The sequence below is a fragment of the Drosophila subpulchrella genome, chromosome 2R, assembly GCF_014743375.2.
Source record: "Drosophila subpulchrella strain 33 F10 #4 breed RU33 chromosome 2R, RU_Dsub_v1.1 Primary Assembly, whole genome shotgun sequence".
Lineage (NCBI taxonomy): Eukaryota > Metazoa > Arthropoda > Insecta > Diptera > Drosophilidae > Drosophila > Drosophila subpulchrella.
The window spans coordinates 19,488,949-19,502,822 of NC_050611.1; the positions used below are offsets into that span (position 1 = coordinate 19,488,949).

The window sequence follows — 13,874 nt, forward strand, 5'->3', positions numbered from 1 at the left end:
TGACTGAATTGACTGCGATTCATATTCATTCGGACGGCGACCAAAACACGGCTCTGCTCTCCAAGCTGCGCAGTCGGACTCGAAACGGGCCCTCTCTCCCTCTCGGGCTCTCCGGCTTGGATGCACTTCGCAAGAGAGGCCACAGATGTAAAACTAGTTATGGGACAGGTGGTCGGCCAGGTGGAAGCAGGTGTGCGCCCTACACCGAGTGATTCATCCGTTAAACTGGTCTTAGTTAAACTATAAGTCTTAAGAAGACAATTTGTAAAAAGAGATTTTATGAGTTCTTTCAAAATATATGTATGTACATTTACCCATTTCAAAAATTGGTGCGAGGCCGACCAACCTTACATATTGTTTATTTACTATAATAAAAAAATTTATCTGGAAATCAAATTTTTTCAGATGTGTCACTCTTTTCATAAATGAGCAATATGATTCCTCCGAGCTAAAAACATTAGGCTTACAGTTTTAATCTTTTTTCGTTTTGTTATTTTATTTGATGTGTGTCTCATAACCTATGAGTCATAAGTATTATATAATAATATTTACCCCTCGACTCGAATAGCTAACTAGAATCTTTGCACATCAGCAAAGTGCAAGTGCACTTGAAATCCCCACCACCCACACTCGAAAGACCGACCCTTTCCAGCGTAGGTGATCCCTGATCGGCTGTAGTTTTCTCTTTTGCGGTTGGAGCCTCACTCCCATACAAACATATGTCCGCTTAGTAATGCCTGTATGTGTGTGTGGGGGTATTTCTGCTTGTTTACCTGTTGCTTTTCAATTGTTTTACATTTTGCCAGAAAAGTGATTTTTCCACAATTGCCAGAACATACGGCGCTGTCTCGGGATTCCACCGAAATGCATTTGGCCAATTAAAATTACAACAACAGGTGGGGCTCACACGCACACATGTAACCTGGTTTGTATATGTGCGAGTGTGTGTGTGTTTGTAATCTCGACCTGACGTAAAAACAAAGACAGCATTGCTGTTGTTTTTGTTATTAGCCGCAGAAGACGACGAAGAAGAAGAAGAGGCGGCGACGAGAAAAATATATTTATTTTCGTGATACGTAATTTCTGGTGCTGTTTGGCCGCTTCAAATACACAAATTGCAATAAAACTGGTTCCCCAGGTCGAGCGTATAATAATGTACCAGGATTTTGATTATTGTTGTCGTTACCCCCTGTTCCGTTGTTGTTGTTGTTGTTGTTGCAGTGGCGTTGCTATTGTTTTGTTGCATGCCTTGCATTTTTCCAGTACACATTTTCCTTTTCCATTTTGCCACATTTTAACAGCAGTCCCTTCCCCTTCAAACGCCCCTTTTCCACCCCCTTCAAAAAAAAAACCGGCTTGACATACAGGAGTGTGCGTGAGGATGCAAGTGTGTGTGTGTGTATGGGGCAACTGCAATTGGAGTTTCAGCTTGGATGCAGGCACCGTGGAATGGAGAAGCCAGTTAGCAAATTAAATTGGCGTGAAAGCTTAAATACCGCAAATAGTTTCTGGTACTTAGGATCAGATGGTTATTTGGTTTCTAGGAAACTAATGTGGCTTCGTGTTTAAAAATTGTAATGAGCTTCGAAAAAAAGAGCAAACTTTTTCTTGTTTTTATGGAGCGTTTCCAATCATCTGGAACAAATTTAAGTTTTTAGAGTGGATAACAAATTTTTTTTAGAATCCGAATTGAAATTTTTTTAAGGACTTTTTATCTTGATCGTTTACTGGTCAATTGTAATTGCAAATAGTGTTTCCTTAGTTGATTTCATTTTTTATGTTTTGTGTTTTGGATTTTAAATTTTGTTTAATAAGTGGATGGATGGCCCTTCCCACTGTCTCAGTTTTTTGACCCACTGTGCTCTCCTTGTCGTATCGTTGCATCTACACACACTTACACCTCCATTTTTCCCACACCCGGCTCTCCGTCACCACGATCTCTCTCTTTATCTCTGGCTTTTAAGCTCCTGTTTGGGCTTACATCTCCGCTCAATATTGACCATTTACAGTTAGAGGCCGCTCGCTGCGCCGCTGACAGCAAATATTGCAGCTATTATTGGCATTTTCTCTCCCGCTGCAATTTTATTACCAGTTTCCTTTCCGCCGGCCAAAAGGAAAACTCCGAAAGGCTTTTCATTGAGAGATTTTCCTGGGGAGCAACAGGGTGACCAGTGCACATGTAAATATTTTAAGCGTATAGCTTTTAGTTACTTAAGAATTGTGTTTTCAAAATGTTGAAATGGAAAATCGTGAAAAGTACGTACCATTTTTGAATTTTATTAAAGATCTTGTTAAAAAACGCTTAAATTTTTTTTTTGAATCTTTATAGGAATATTTTTTAAATTTAGAAAATTTTAAGATCTATTTCATAACTCCTTGTGTTCTGATAATTTCAACATTTCTTTATATTTACACTAATACGATCTTATAACTTCTTACTAGCAGTTCCTTAACTAAGAACATAAAACAACAAGCCATAAAGCAAGTACCAACGTTGTTCAATGTGTACTTATCGAGGGGGCGTTGGAACGCCCCTTATTTGCAAGTAATAATGGCCTTTAAAAATTCACAATTGCATTCTGATTGGAGTCTTTAAAATTGCTATCGTCGCCAAGGGGCGTTGACAGCGGATGTTTGGCAAGGGGAAAGACTGACGGGGGGTCTGACTGGGGGGACTTCAAGTTTCGTCGCACATGACTTTATCTTGGCGTCGTTTTCATCATCGTCGCAATAGAGTTCAAAGGCCCAATTAACCAAATAAAATGCATGAAGCCAGAAAACACTTTTTTTACTCATTGTTTTATAAGGCGAAATGTCATTAAATGGTATTGTAAATATTTGTGTGCAGCGATCAAATGGCAGGCGAAGCCAGTTATTCTTGTTGCCTTTGCAGCTCGTAGGAACGTGCTGGTATTTTTCAAGCGCAATCGCTGGGGTTTTCATTTGGTTTTTTGAGCTCTTTAGCTTATGAGCCTGGGTGCGGAGCCGGTGTCATCAGCATAATTTACGTGCCGATGCCCGCCCATCCGAGAGTCACGTTTCCAACTCACGCTCCTTATCACATGTCGTTAAGCAGAGAAACACTTGTAGAAAATCGGAGAAAATCAAAGTACATGCTAGATGTGGGGGCTACTGTTAAGACTCTAGAAGTCGAACTGTCTCTACTTTAAATTTATATACCTTGAACATCAAAAGTCTATTAATGCGCAATTTAAAAACTGTCTTTCTATAACTTTTTAGAACTTGAAACGTTTGACAAAATATAGGTATGAATGGAACATAACTTACAATTCAGAAGCTTAAAGAACATTCATTGACTAAACCAAAAAATATGAAGTAAAAATTGAAAACAATTTACAATCAGACCTCCATCTCCATAAATTGAGCTTATAGTAATCAACCCTCATACTTGTTATAGCTATAAAGACAATTACCTAGGTGAAAAGTGCTACAATTTTAGACTAATCCTTATTTCTTCTTTCTAGCTATCACCAGTTTTAATAAAAGAGTAAAGCTTCAATAAAACGAATTGAAACAATTTAAAATTTTTTCATTTCAATTAATATTGGATTTTATAAATACAGTCGAACTTCCATATCATGGAATCCAAAATTTGAGATTCATTGCAGAAGAGATTTAAATAAATTTTTCACCTTATTTCTTGCTTATTGGAATTTTTGTTGGAATTTCTAAGGAACTAACTTAAAACATGTGCATTTTAAGATGATAATTTATTATTATATTTTTTTCAAGATATTCACTCATCACTAATGCAAAAAATAAAGAACTAACTTTAAATATGTGCATTTTAAAATCATAATATTTTCTTATACCTTTTTTCATGGTATTAACCCATTACTAATACAAAAAACAAAGCAAAATGTGCGTTATTTTTTTTAGTCATAGACCAAAAAATCCCCAATGCTGGTTTATCTTAGGGGGTTCCCCCTGTGTATGCAAATGAGCAGCGCTTATCTCGTTTAGCCGTTGATCAGTGCTTATCAGCGGGCCCTGAACGCCCCCAATAAAAACACAAAACACATACGCAAATCTCACGCACACGGGCATGCACACATTTCGAGTAATTCAATTATTTTGTGTATTATTTTCAATGTGCAACAAAAGCGACAATAAAATAACAAGCCAGCGGCAATAGCAATACAGGCGACTTATCAACGTGTTGCTGCTGTTGTTGCAATGCTTGTTGCTGTTGCTGCTGCTGCTGCTGATGTTGTCGTCGATTTCAAACTGGCACTGACTGGCACTGGCACACAGCCACAGCCACAGCTACAGCCATAGCAATTATTCTGTGTTCGCCTCAGTCGCCGCCCGTTGATTTTGATAGAGCCCGAGACTTCCGCTGGCCGAGGGGGCGGTGGGCTGCAAGGGGGGAGGAGGAGGGGCGGAAAACCGCGGGGTCGGCGGCTGGAAAAGTCCAAGGAAATTTGGCGAAAGTCGGGGCCTATCGAAAAAGGGAAGCCAAAAGGTAATATTATATGAATACATTATATTTGAGGGTGTCACAGAAATATCTTCGGTCGAAATTCGGGGGATATGTATGTACGTATGCCTAAATTCAAGTTTCATCCAAAAAAATTTCTCTGACACCCCCCGATTAAAACCACAATAGCTTTAAAGACAGTTTCATAACCCACATAACTACCTACACAAGCTGAAAACCCCATTATACCGTAATTAAAGTGTTATTCTTTTTTCATGCGCTATAAAGAAATTTTAAAATGAAACTGCTCGCTTTATATGTACATATATATAAACTATGGAACATTAAAATACTGATTAAAAAGATTAAATAAAGTTATATAGTTAAGTTAAGTTCCCTTGTTCTCTTTTTATGTAAATACTCCGAACTAATGTGCTGCTAGTATAAAAGCTGTAAAAGAAACTTAAATTGTATTGTTAATAGAATACGATAAAATCGAAATGTGTTCAAAAGTGGTAATTAATTTAGTTAAAAAATGTATCCGTATATTTCATTTGTCTAAATATTATATGGACTTTTATCGACAATGTTATTAATTTAAGGCTTTGGAATAATCGCATTAAGATAAGAAAACTGTCCTGTAAATCAAAAATACATTTTTAAAATATAATGATAATTAAATGACTGATTATAAAAAGATATAATAGATAATATCTGCAACAACATAGATATGTATTTCAATTATAAAATTATCTCTTTCGAAACCATTTTAACTTTGAGACGCACAAATTTAAGATTGCTAAATAAATACTATACAAATAAACAAATTCAAAATGTGTTTTAAATCGCGCGCCAGCGCGTTTACCAACCCTTAAAACAAGTTGGCATTTCCGATTAACATGATTATCGATTTATCAGCAGTGTTGTAAAACCCCCGAACAACACGGCGCACAGTTATCTGCTTTGGTGTTGCCAGATGGCGCGATGCAATGTGATTTTGATTCATCTCCGGTTGCCTATTCAAAAAACATTATTTAATTTTAAATATATATATTATTTTTTTTTATTATGATCTGTGGGCATTTTGGTTTTTGAAAGTTATTTTTGCTGAGTTCTGCAATATAAACAATGTAATATAGTTGTATTCGAATACAATTCGATAACAAAATGCCTTTAAGCGCCTTCATCTAATTCTTAGTACCGCAGTCTGGCAACTCTGCCGCCATCTGTTCTACAGTTTGACATGCACACAGTTTTGGAGTAACTCAAAATATTTTCGCTATGGTTTTTTTTTAATAATTTCGTGTGTGAAACGGTGATATTATTGATTTTCAATTGCATTTAATGCACTGGCCAGCGGGGACAGATCGAAATCCGGTGAAAGACTGTGCGGATCTCGCACACGGAGGCAGTGAAAAAGTTTTGTTTACCTTTTTTTCGATATCCCAGAGTTCTGCGATTTCCCTGCCACTGTGTGCGTGTGCGAGTGCCCGAGTGTGCCTGTGTGTGCATGTGTGTGTGTGTGAGCTGGTGTGCAAAAATGGAAATGCATTCTCAATAAAATAAAATCAAACAAATGTGCCAACCGCTAAAAAAGTAGTGCATTCTAAAATTGGTTGCTAAAGCTGCGCACATGGAAAATGTGCCCGATATTTCCACCAGCGCTTCGTCTTCTTCTTCTTCTACTTCCACTTCCACACTGAAACTCCAAAGTAAGTTGGCACCCACTCCCCCCGCCCCCCTCTCAATATACATTTCATATCTGCGGCATAGAATCTCCCCTGTATCTCCGATTTTCGACCTGATAACCCAGCTCTCTCTGATATTGGTTTTCCAATTAGTTTTTGTTTTGTTGTGTTTCGCTTCGCGTTGCGTTTTGTGTTTACGTGGTTGGGGGTTTCTTTGGGCCGTTAACCCATTGGTGCGCATTGGTATTATTACCAATTTTCTAGTATGGCTTAATTCCCAAAAATGTTTCATTATTATAATGGTATAATGGTTTTGAAAAAGGTAGAATGTATTGTTGGAAAATTCCTATAGACCCCATCAGCTGTTCTCTAGATTCGTTTAATATATGTATGGCAACTCTCAAAATCAAAATATTTGTGGTGGAATTCCACTTTGTTTATAAATTTGTAAGCCCCTACTTGCTCATTACACATAGTTTTATGAGTTTAGATAAGATAAAGCTTTCAAAGACAAAACATATCTTTAAATAATTTATTATAGATAGGCTATCTCTGCCCTTATTTTGCGTTTTTAAGGTTTCGAATTTTATTGGAATATTAATAATAATAATAGATAGTTAAAAATTTCAAGAAAATTCCAAGTTATTGATTTTATTTTATTATATTTTTTATAACACAATTTGAAAACAAGTGAAAAACAAAAAAGTGCATAAAACAAAATAGGAAATTATAATGTCTAGACTTTGAGTTACAATCAGCTGAACCAACCATAAGCTGATAAACCCTATCAAAAATATTTAGTCTACTCAGCCAAAGTGTACTTCCCATCCAAAGTTCTTGAATATTATGTGGTTTAGTCATCTTTGATTTGTCCTCTTTCTTAACCCTTTGGCGACAATCTATGTGCAGAATCTATTGACATATTTATCGAACTCCTTCCCCAGCTGGCATATCTAACGCTCTTTTGATTTATGCTTCTAATAAAAATTCAATAGACTTGCAATTTGTCCAGCTACCCAGAAAGTTTTGTTTCCCCCTAGCTCCTACTCTATGAATACTGCAAAGCACGTGGTAAAGCACGGTGGGACAATGCAGGAAAAACGTAGAACAACTTGTTTTTAATAAAGAATATTTAAATATAATAATTTTGCATTTTGTAAATTATAATTATTTTCTAAAATATTAAAATTATTACAGGGTCTAATTAAATAAAATCAGGAAGTTATAGATAGTTTTTAATAAGAATGTTAATATTTGTCAATGAAACACATTTGATTTTGCAAGCTAAAATTGGTGTAGAGCACTTGGAAAAAAGGATATGTTTAGTACTAATTTTAATAATGGATCTATGGTGTAGGTATACTAAATAAAGGTGCAGAAACATCGATGTTTTTCGATGTTACATCGATGTTTGCCTGTTAAAATATCGGAATAGCGATGTTTTCTGCACCCCTAATATAATATTATTTATTAATTATAAAATATATTTTAGCTTTAGGCTCTTTAGGTTGTTAATTCCGATTAATTTGAATTAGCATTGATAGTCCAGGTTTTAATTTCTTATAAATAAAAACAGAAATTATGCTTCAAAAAATATTTTCTAAAATCTAGTTTGAACCTAATTTGCCCCACTGCGGCTGGTCCGTTGCACATCAAAGCCGCGATGAGCGCAAAAATATGCGAAGCTTCAGCCAAGAGTGTTTTATGTGTAACGTGGCTCCCCGGGCCCTATCCCCCGAATCCCCTGAATCCTCGGATCCCTATCCCTGGGTTGTTGTGGCTGCTCTGCCATACATTACAATGAAGTATGTGCGCCCGAATGGATGGCCAGCCAACGGCCAACGGCCAGCGGCCCCACCTATGTGTTCTATTCCGATCCTGGGCCGAATCAGGAGGTTTATTTTGCCTGGCGGCAGGCGACATTTTCGCACAGACAGCCCAAAAAGCAGGAGCAGGGGGCGCAGACACTTGTCCACTTGGGGTCAGATGGCATGTGGCGCTTTCCTAACCACCACCCACTTTTCCGCTTTTCCCCAAAACACAGCCAACTGAAGGCGGCGTCAACGGCTAATTATGACCCGCACGTTTTTGCGAAAACAAACACACATGGCTTGGGGGTGTGGAAAACACTGGGTGAGCGCAGGGGTGGCGGGAAAATTCAGGGAAAAGGGGGGGGGGGGAAACTAGGGGAGCCGGACAAGTGTTTAGGCTACATTTTGAAATGTTTCCGGCGCGCACTTTACGTTCCGTGTCGCTTTCAGCCTTGAGAGTCTATATTTGGCAACGCATGCCGGGGCAGGGACCCCCATTTTCCTCTGTCCCTAAATCTGCCTCCCCCCCCTCGGAAAAGCTACCCCCATTACTTTCTCCTCCTTTCTTGGCTGGCAGCTCGCTGTTTGTTTGTTGCACTTTTATTGCGTTTTGTGCCGGGGTTGCTCGGCTAAGTAGTCCTTCGTCCCTGCCATAAACATGTCGTCTTTCGCTTGATTTAGCGTTTGGTGGACCCCCCTATACCCCCCCCCCCCCCAATTGTTGGCCAACAAAATAGAGTGTCCGAGCCACTGACCGCTCTAGGCATACGCCGCGTATACGTAATGCTCGATGTCCCTTTTTCTTTTTTTTTTGCGGACCCTGGGAAAGTGCAACAATGGCAGCCACGCCTCCTGCTCCGTCACATGCGCTTCTAATTCAAAGCTTTCGGCACTCGATCGAGATGGAGTCATAAATCTTGTGCCGCTCATGAAGTTTCCATTGAATCTGCATACAATGGGGCTGGCTGCTTTTTGGGGCCACTCTAAATTGCCCAATTCAAGAATGTGGTCTCGAAATCGAGAACAAAACGTTTCGAAAGCACTTAAATCATAAAGGAGCTGTCATGATTTAGGATCGGATTTTTGAGAGAAATAGGGAAGGATTTTTTTTAAGTTGTATACTATTTTTATAATTCCGGATTTGGTAAAGGCATTTCTAGGATTCATAGTTAGTTTTATGATTAAAGGTGTACCATGTACATATGTGGGATCTATCTCTAGTACTCCTTTGAACTTAAGATTACTTAAAAGTAAATTAACTTTACCATATTTTATTTATCCCTTGACCAAATAATGAATTGATTGTTAGCAACTCTAGTGGAAAATACTTTATGAATTTTTTTCTTGGTTTTCCTTAAGGCCAAATAAATTCCAAAACTGTTTGAAGCCAATTCCTAGTAATCTTACGAATTTATAATGTTTTACAAGAGGATTTATTTTCTTACATTGTACTTATCCTACGATCTAAGTAAGATCACCTTACAATTCATTTATTACTTAATGCTTTATTAAAAAATAACAACTACATTAAACACTTTTCTTGAGTTCTCTTTAGGCCAAATCGATTCCATTAATGTCCTGATACGATCCTTAGAAATCTCTTCCTAAGTGACTTTTGAATACTTTAGTACATATCATATTTAAATAATTTTATTAAGTAAATACTTATTGCATTTTTTCTTGTTTTCCCTTAGGCCAAATAAATTCCAAAAATGTCCTGATCCGATCGCAGAGCAGCGGCAAGCTAAGCAGCAATGAAGCAAAATCAGCGAAGGCAACAGCAGCAACCAGTACAACGACGACTCTGCGAGCGGCCAAGCTTAAGATCGGGGCCATGCAACAGCAGAAGCAGCAACTCCAGCAGCAGCAGCAGCAGCAACACCAGACCGCGAACGGCAGCAACATTATCCTGCTGCGCGGCACTCGCAACGAGAATGGCCAGATCATCATCCAGAACAAACAGGACATACTCAGCCTGCTCAGCGAGCAGCAGCAGCAGCAGCAGCAGGAGAAGAGCCACTCCTCCACGGCCATCACGCTCAATCAATTGCCCACGGCCACCACGGTGGCTAGGAAGACCATTGTGCAGACCTCCAGTGGCACTACCAGCGGCAGCAACTCCACCATTTCCATTGTGGCCAGTGGCAACAGCAACAACAAGGAGGCCAGCAGCAATACCATACTTCTACAAACGCCCATCAATGCCAGTCAGTTGGAGAGCGTTTTGAAGGCCCAGGAGCGCTCCAAACAGGCGAATGCCACGCAAACCAAGATGGTAGAGCGGCCCTTTATGCTGAAACATGTAAGGGAATACATACATATATATATCTTAATTTATTTTATTAACTGATTTAAATACCTTTACAGGCCTCCCGCAGCCTCAGCTCTGAGAGCAACTGCGACAGCAAATCCCCCTTTGTCTTACAAACGCTGAAGCGTCTGGAGAAGTCTCAGTCCATACTGGTCATACGCAACTCCGCGGCCACTTCTGCTTCAGCCAACACTTCCATGGCCACCTCGCCACCAACTGGCAATGGTCTTGCCACCTCAAGTATTCTAAGCGTGACACGCACCTCAAAGGCAACCAAGGGCGTGGCGGGGGCTCTACACAAGCTCAAGGCGGCGGCGGCAACAGTGGCTACGAGCGGAGTTGCAACATCAGCCGGAGCAACCTCATCATCCACAGCCACCACTATCCTAAGGCTAGGCAAAAGCGCCACCACATTGGCCATCAATGGAGGCAGCAAGCTAGAGGCAACGACAACCACAGCAGCAACAGCAGCAGAAGCAACAGTGACAACGACAACATCAAATAAATTGCCCAACGCGGTGACAACCGAGCAGCAGCAGCAGCAGCAGCAACAGCAGCAACCATCGACAACAACGCAAACGAATGTGCCACTTGGGAACGGTAAGTCTCGAGGATTTGGTATCACCGAATTTCAAATGGGACGCATAAATTGCTAGCGGCTATTTGGGCAGGTGTTGCTGCTGCAGGTGCATTTGCATCGGGACCGGGAAAACAAAGCCTGACGCAGTCTCCCGGCTGAAGATATCCCTTCTTTGTTAGCCCATTTTGGGGTTATCTCTCTAACTTCTATTTCTGTTTAGTTTCGAAATTTTCGCTGATTTACCAGGAATTTCTGCGAACGTGGCTAGCCTAACAATTATTCAATTAAATCGCATAGCGTCTTGACCGCCCCCTCGGGGCTTCAGCTGCACTCAGCTGTGAATGCCATTGATTTTCACACCCGAATCAGTCGGCTGCTCCCTGGCGTCCGGTGTTTTGCTTTTGGCCAGGGCAAAACAAACAGCCAACAACGAGGGCCGGCCAGCCTGTGTGTGCCGTCTTCATTAGCGCTGTGTGCGCTGAGTAACAAGTTACGAGTTATCAGAAAGTTTCCACCAAGTGGCGGCCGGCTCAATGATTTCCTAAGGAACACAAAGAAAAAATGAAAACAAATCGAATCGTTTGGGCGTAAAGTGCTCAAGACTTTCAATGATTCCAATTTGAGCCAATTGAAAGTTGCAACTTTACTTTGGGAAATCTTTTTATTTCGAAAAATTCGAGTACTTTGGTATAAACATAGCTTTTTATATATTCTATTACCTACATTTGAGTAATATTTAAATTAATTAATAAAATCCTTTAAATTATTAATATTATAAACAGTAATTTTTCCATAACTAAGGATCTGTGGTATTATCTATTTTGACCTTGTATATGAATCTATTGAAAATTGGAACTAAACTTTGGGAACTATTAGGTTGCCTTTGAAAATCTTTTTCTTACGAAAATTGGAGAATTGTATGCTATAAACATACCTTTTTTATACATTCTATTAAATTTGAATTGGTTTTAATTAAAAAGCTATTATTACTTTACTCCTTTGAACTGATAATTATCAATGTTATATATGTATATATATATATATCAGTAATTATTCGATAACTAACGATCTTTGGTATTATCCATTGAGACCTTGTATATCAATTTTCTATCACTAAATGAACTATTGAAATTTGAAACTTTACATTGGGAACTATAAAGATGTCTTTGAAAATCTTTTTCATATAAAATATTTTATATGAATTTATTTATGAATTTATGAACTTGGGGATCATTTGTTTATAATCCATCGCATTAAAATGGGATTATAATAAGAACTTATAGTTGTTTTCGTTCATTTAATTATTAACATTATATTTCTTATTAAAGGCCATATGACACTATATGAATTAAAGATCCTTTGATTATATTCCATCACATATGAAAGTAATTCAGTTAAGAGCCTTTTATTATTTTTGTCCTTTCAATTATCAATATTAGAGTTCTTATCAAATACCATATGACACTTGCTAAAGTATTAACTAACTGACTGGTTCTATAAAAATAAAGCCATGGCAACCTATATCATATGTGTTAGCATCTACAATTGATTCAAAAACAAATTTATAAAATTTTTAAGTGTGCAGTCTTTCTTTTCTTGGTTGCTATGTTGTTTCTAATAAATCAAGGAAGTGCCATAAGACCTTAAGCTCTTATTTTTTTAACACTTAGGATCTTTGATTTCAATTATTGAGACATTATAAACATATTTTCAGGCACTAAATATCATCCAATGGGCAATGAGTACTTTAAACTACTCCTTGGCCATGCCCACGCATTTGGGCAGCGCTTAATAAATTTTCAGAAAATTCCCCAGAGATCCGAGTGCCGATTAGCCAAGTTGACAACTCGAAAGCGATTGGGCAACGCCCTGGGAAACGGGCAATGTGCTGAGGTCCACAGAAAAATGGGCACTCGAGAGATTCGTGGGGGAGCAGCGATGATTATTGCACTCGATACATGAGTGTCGTCTTGGCCGGCCATTCTGCTGACGGGCCAAAACGAGGCGAGAAGTGTCTAAGTGATTTTTAAGCCAGATTCGAGTTATGGCCCAAAGGCAACATCTCGTTTCTTGGGGGTGTTGAGCTGCTGAGTTGTCGTCGGCATATTTGCAATATTGCTCAAGTATTGCTGATGTTTCAATTGCCCAACCACTGTGTCTACATATGTGTGTTGAATGCAGACTTTTAGAAGATCTCTATCTGATTTGCAGTTAAACAAATGCAAAAGCAAAGCGCACAACTTTGCCCGCTTGCATTTTATTGATAAAACTTTGGCCGGCACTGAATTTAAAATATTTTTATTTAGTTTGGCTTTAGTTTTTGGGCACCCGGTGTTGTTGTTATTTTCCTGTTATCCTATCATATTCGCCATGGCCATTAGCTAAAAGGCGGCCAACCTTCAAAAAAAAAACTCACTCTTTTTTTTCGCCCCAAAGGCAAGCAAATTAAACAAATTACCCCCACACACATGTGAAGCCCTGAGATACTTTTGCATGCAAGTCTCGTCAAAAAAAGAAATGGAATCTAAAAAAATCAGAATAAGCGTTACAATTCGTTTTCCACTGCTTTTTTTGTGCATTTTTCTTCAGAAATCCTTTTGGCCGAGCCTTGTGTGCTTCATTATCATTATTTGAGTCCGTTCCTCTGTCTCCTTCCTTGAGCACATAATTGCCAAGAGAAATAAAAAAGTTGCTGCTTTGTTTTGCACAAAACTTTTGCATTTCCGTTGTTATGAAACTTGAGCGCGTCCAAAAAAATAAGAAAAAAAAAGCTGTTAGAGAGTGCCAGAAGTGAGTGAAAAAAACTGTCTGAAAAAAAGAAAGAAGAATAGGGTCGGCTCTACAATCTTTTCGTGTGAGTTAAATTACAAAATATGATGGCCGGCGCCTGGCACCACTTCACACAGGGCCAAAAAAAAAAGAGGTGGGATCGTGGAAGGTGTCCTCCTGTAGGTGGCTAATTAGATAACACTGGGCCTAATTTGACGCTGCCACGCCCACTTTTCACTTGTTTTTCCTTTGCAGAAACACACGAACATGGGAC

General features: G+C 38.9%; 1 protein-coding gene across 6 annotated transcripts in view; it reads left to right on the forward strand.

The window, feature by feature from the left end:
- The first annotated feature begins 5,689 nt into the window (after positions 1–5,689).
- Positions 5,690–13,874, forward strand: part of LOC119549087 (calmodulin-binding transcription activator 2) — a 39,019-nt gene continuing 30,834 nt past the window's right edge. For all 6 annotated transcript variants that reach the window (XM_037856811.1, XM_037856809.1, XM_037856812.1 and 3 more), the window contains exons 1-3: positions 5,690–6,153; positions 9,635–10,242; positions 10,308–10,851. In XM_037856811.1, coding sequence (XP_037712739.1) covers positions 6,075–6,153; positions 9,635–10,242; positions 10,308–10,851 — 1,231 coding nt within the window. In that variant the 5' untranslated portion in view covers positions 5,690–6,074. The remainder of the gene's footprint in view (positions 6,154–9,634; positions 10,243–10,307; positions 10,852–13,874) is intronic.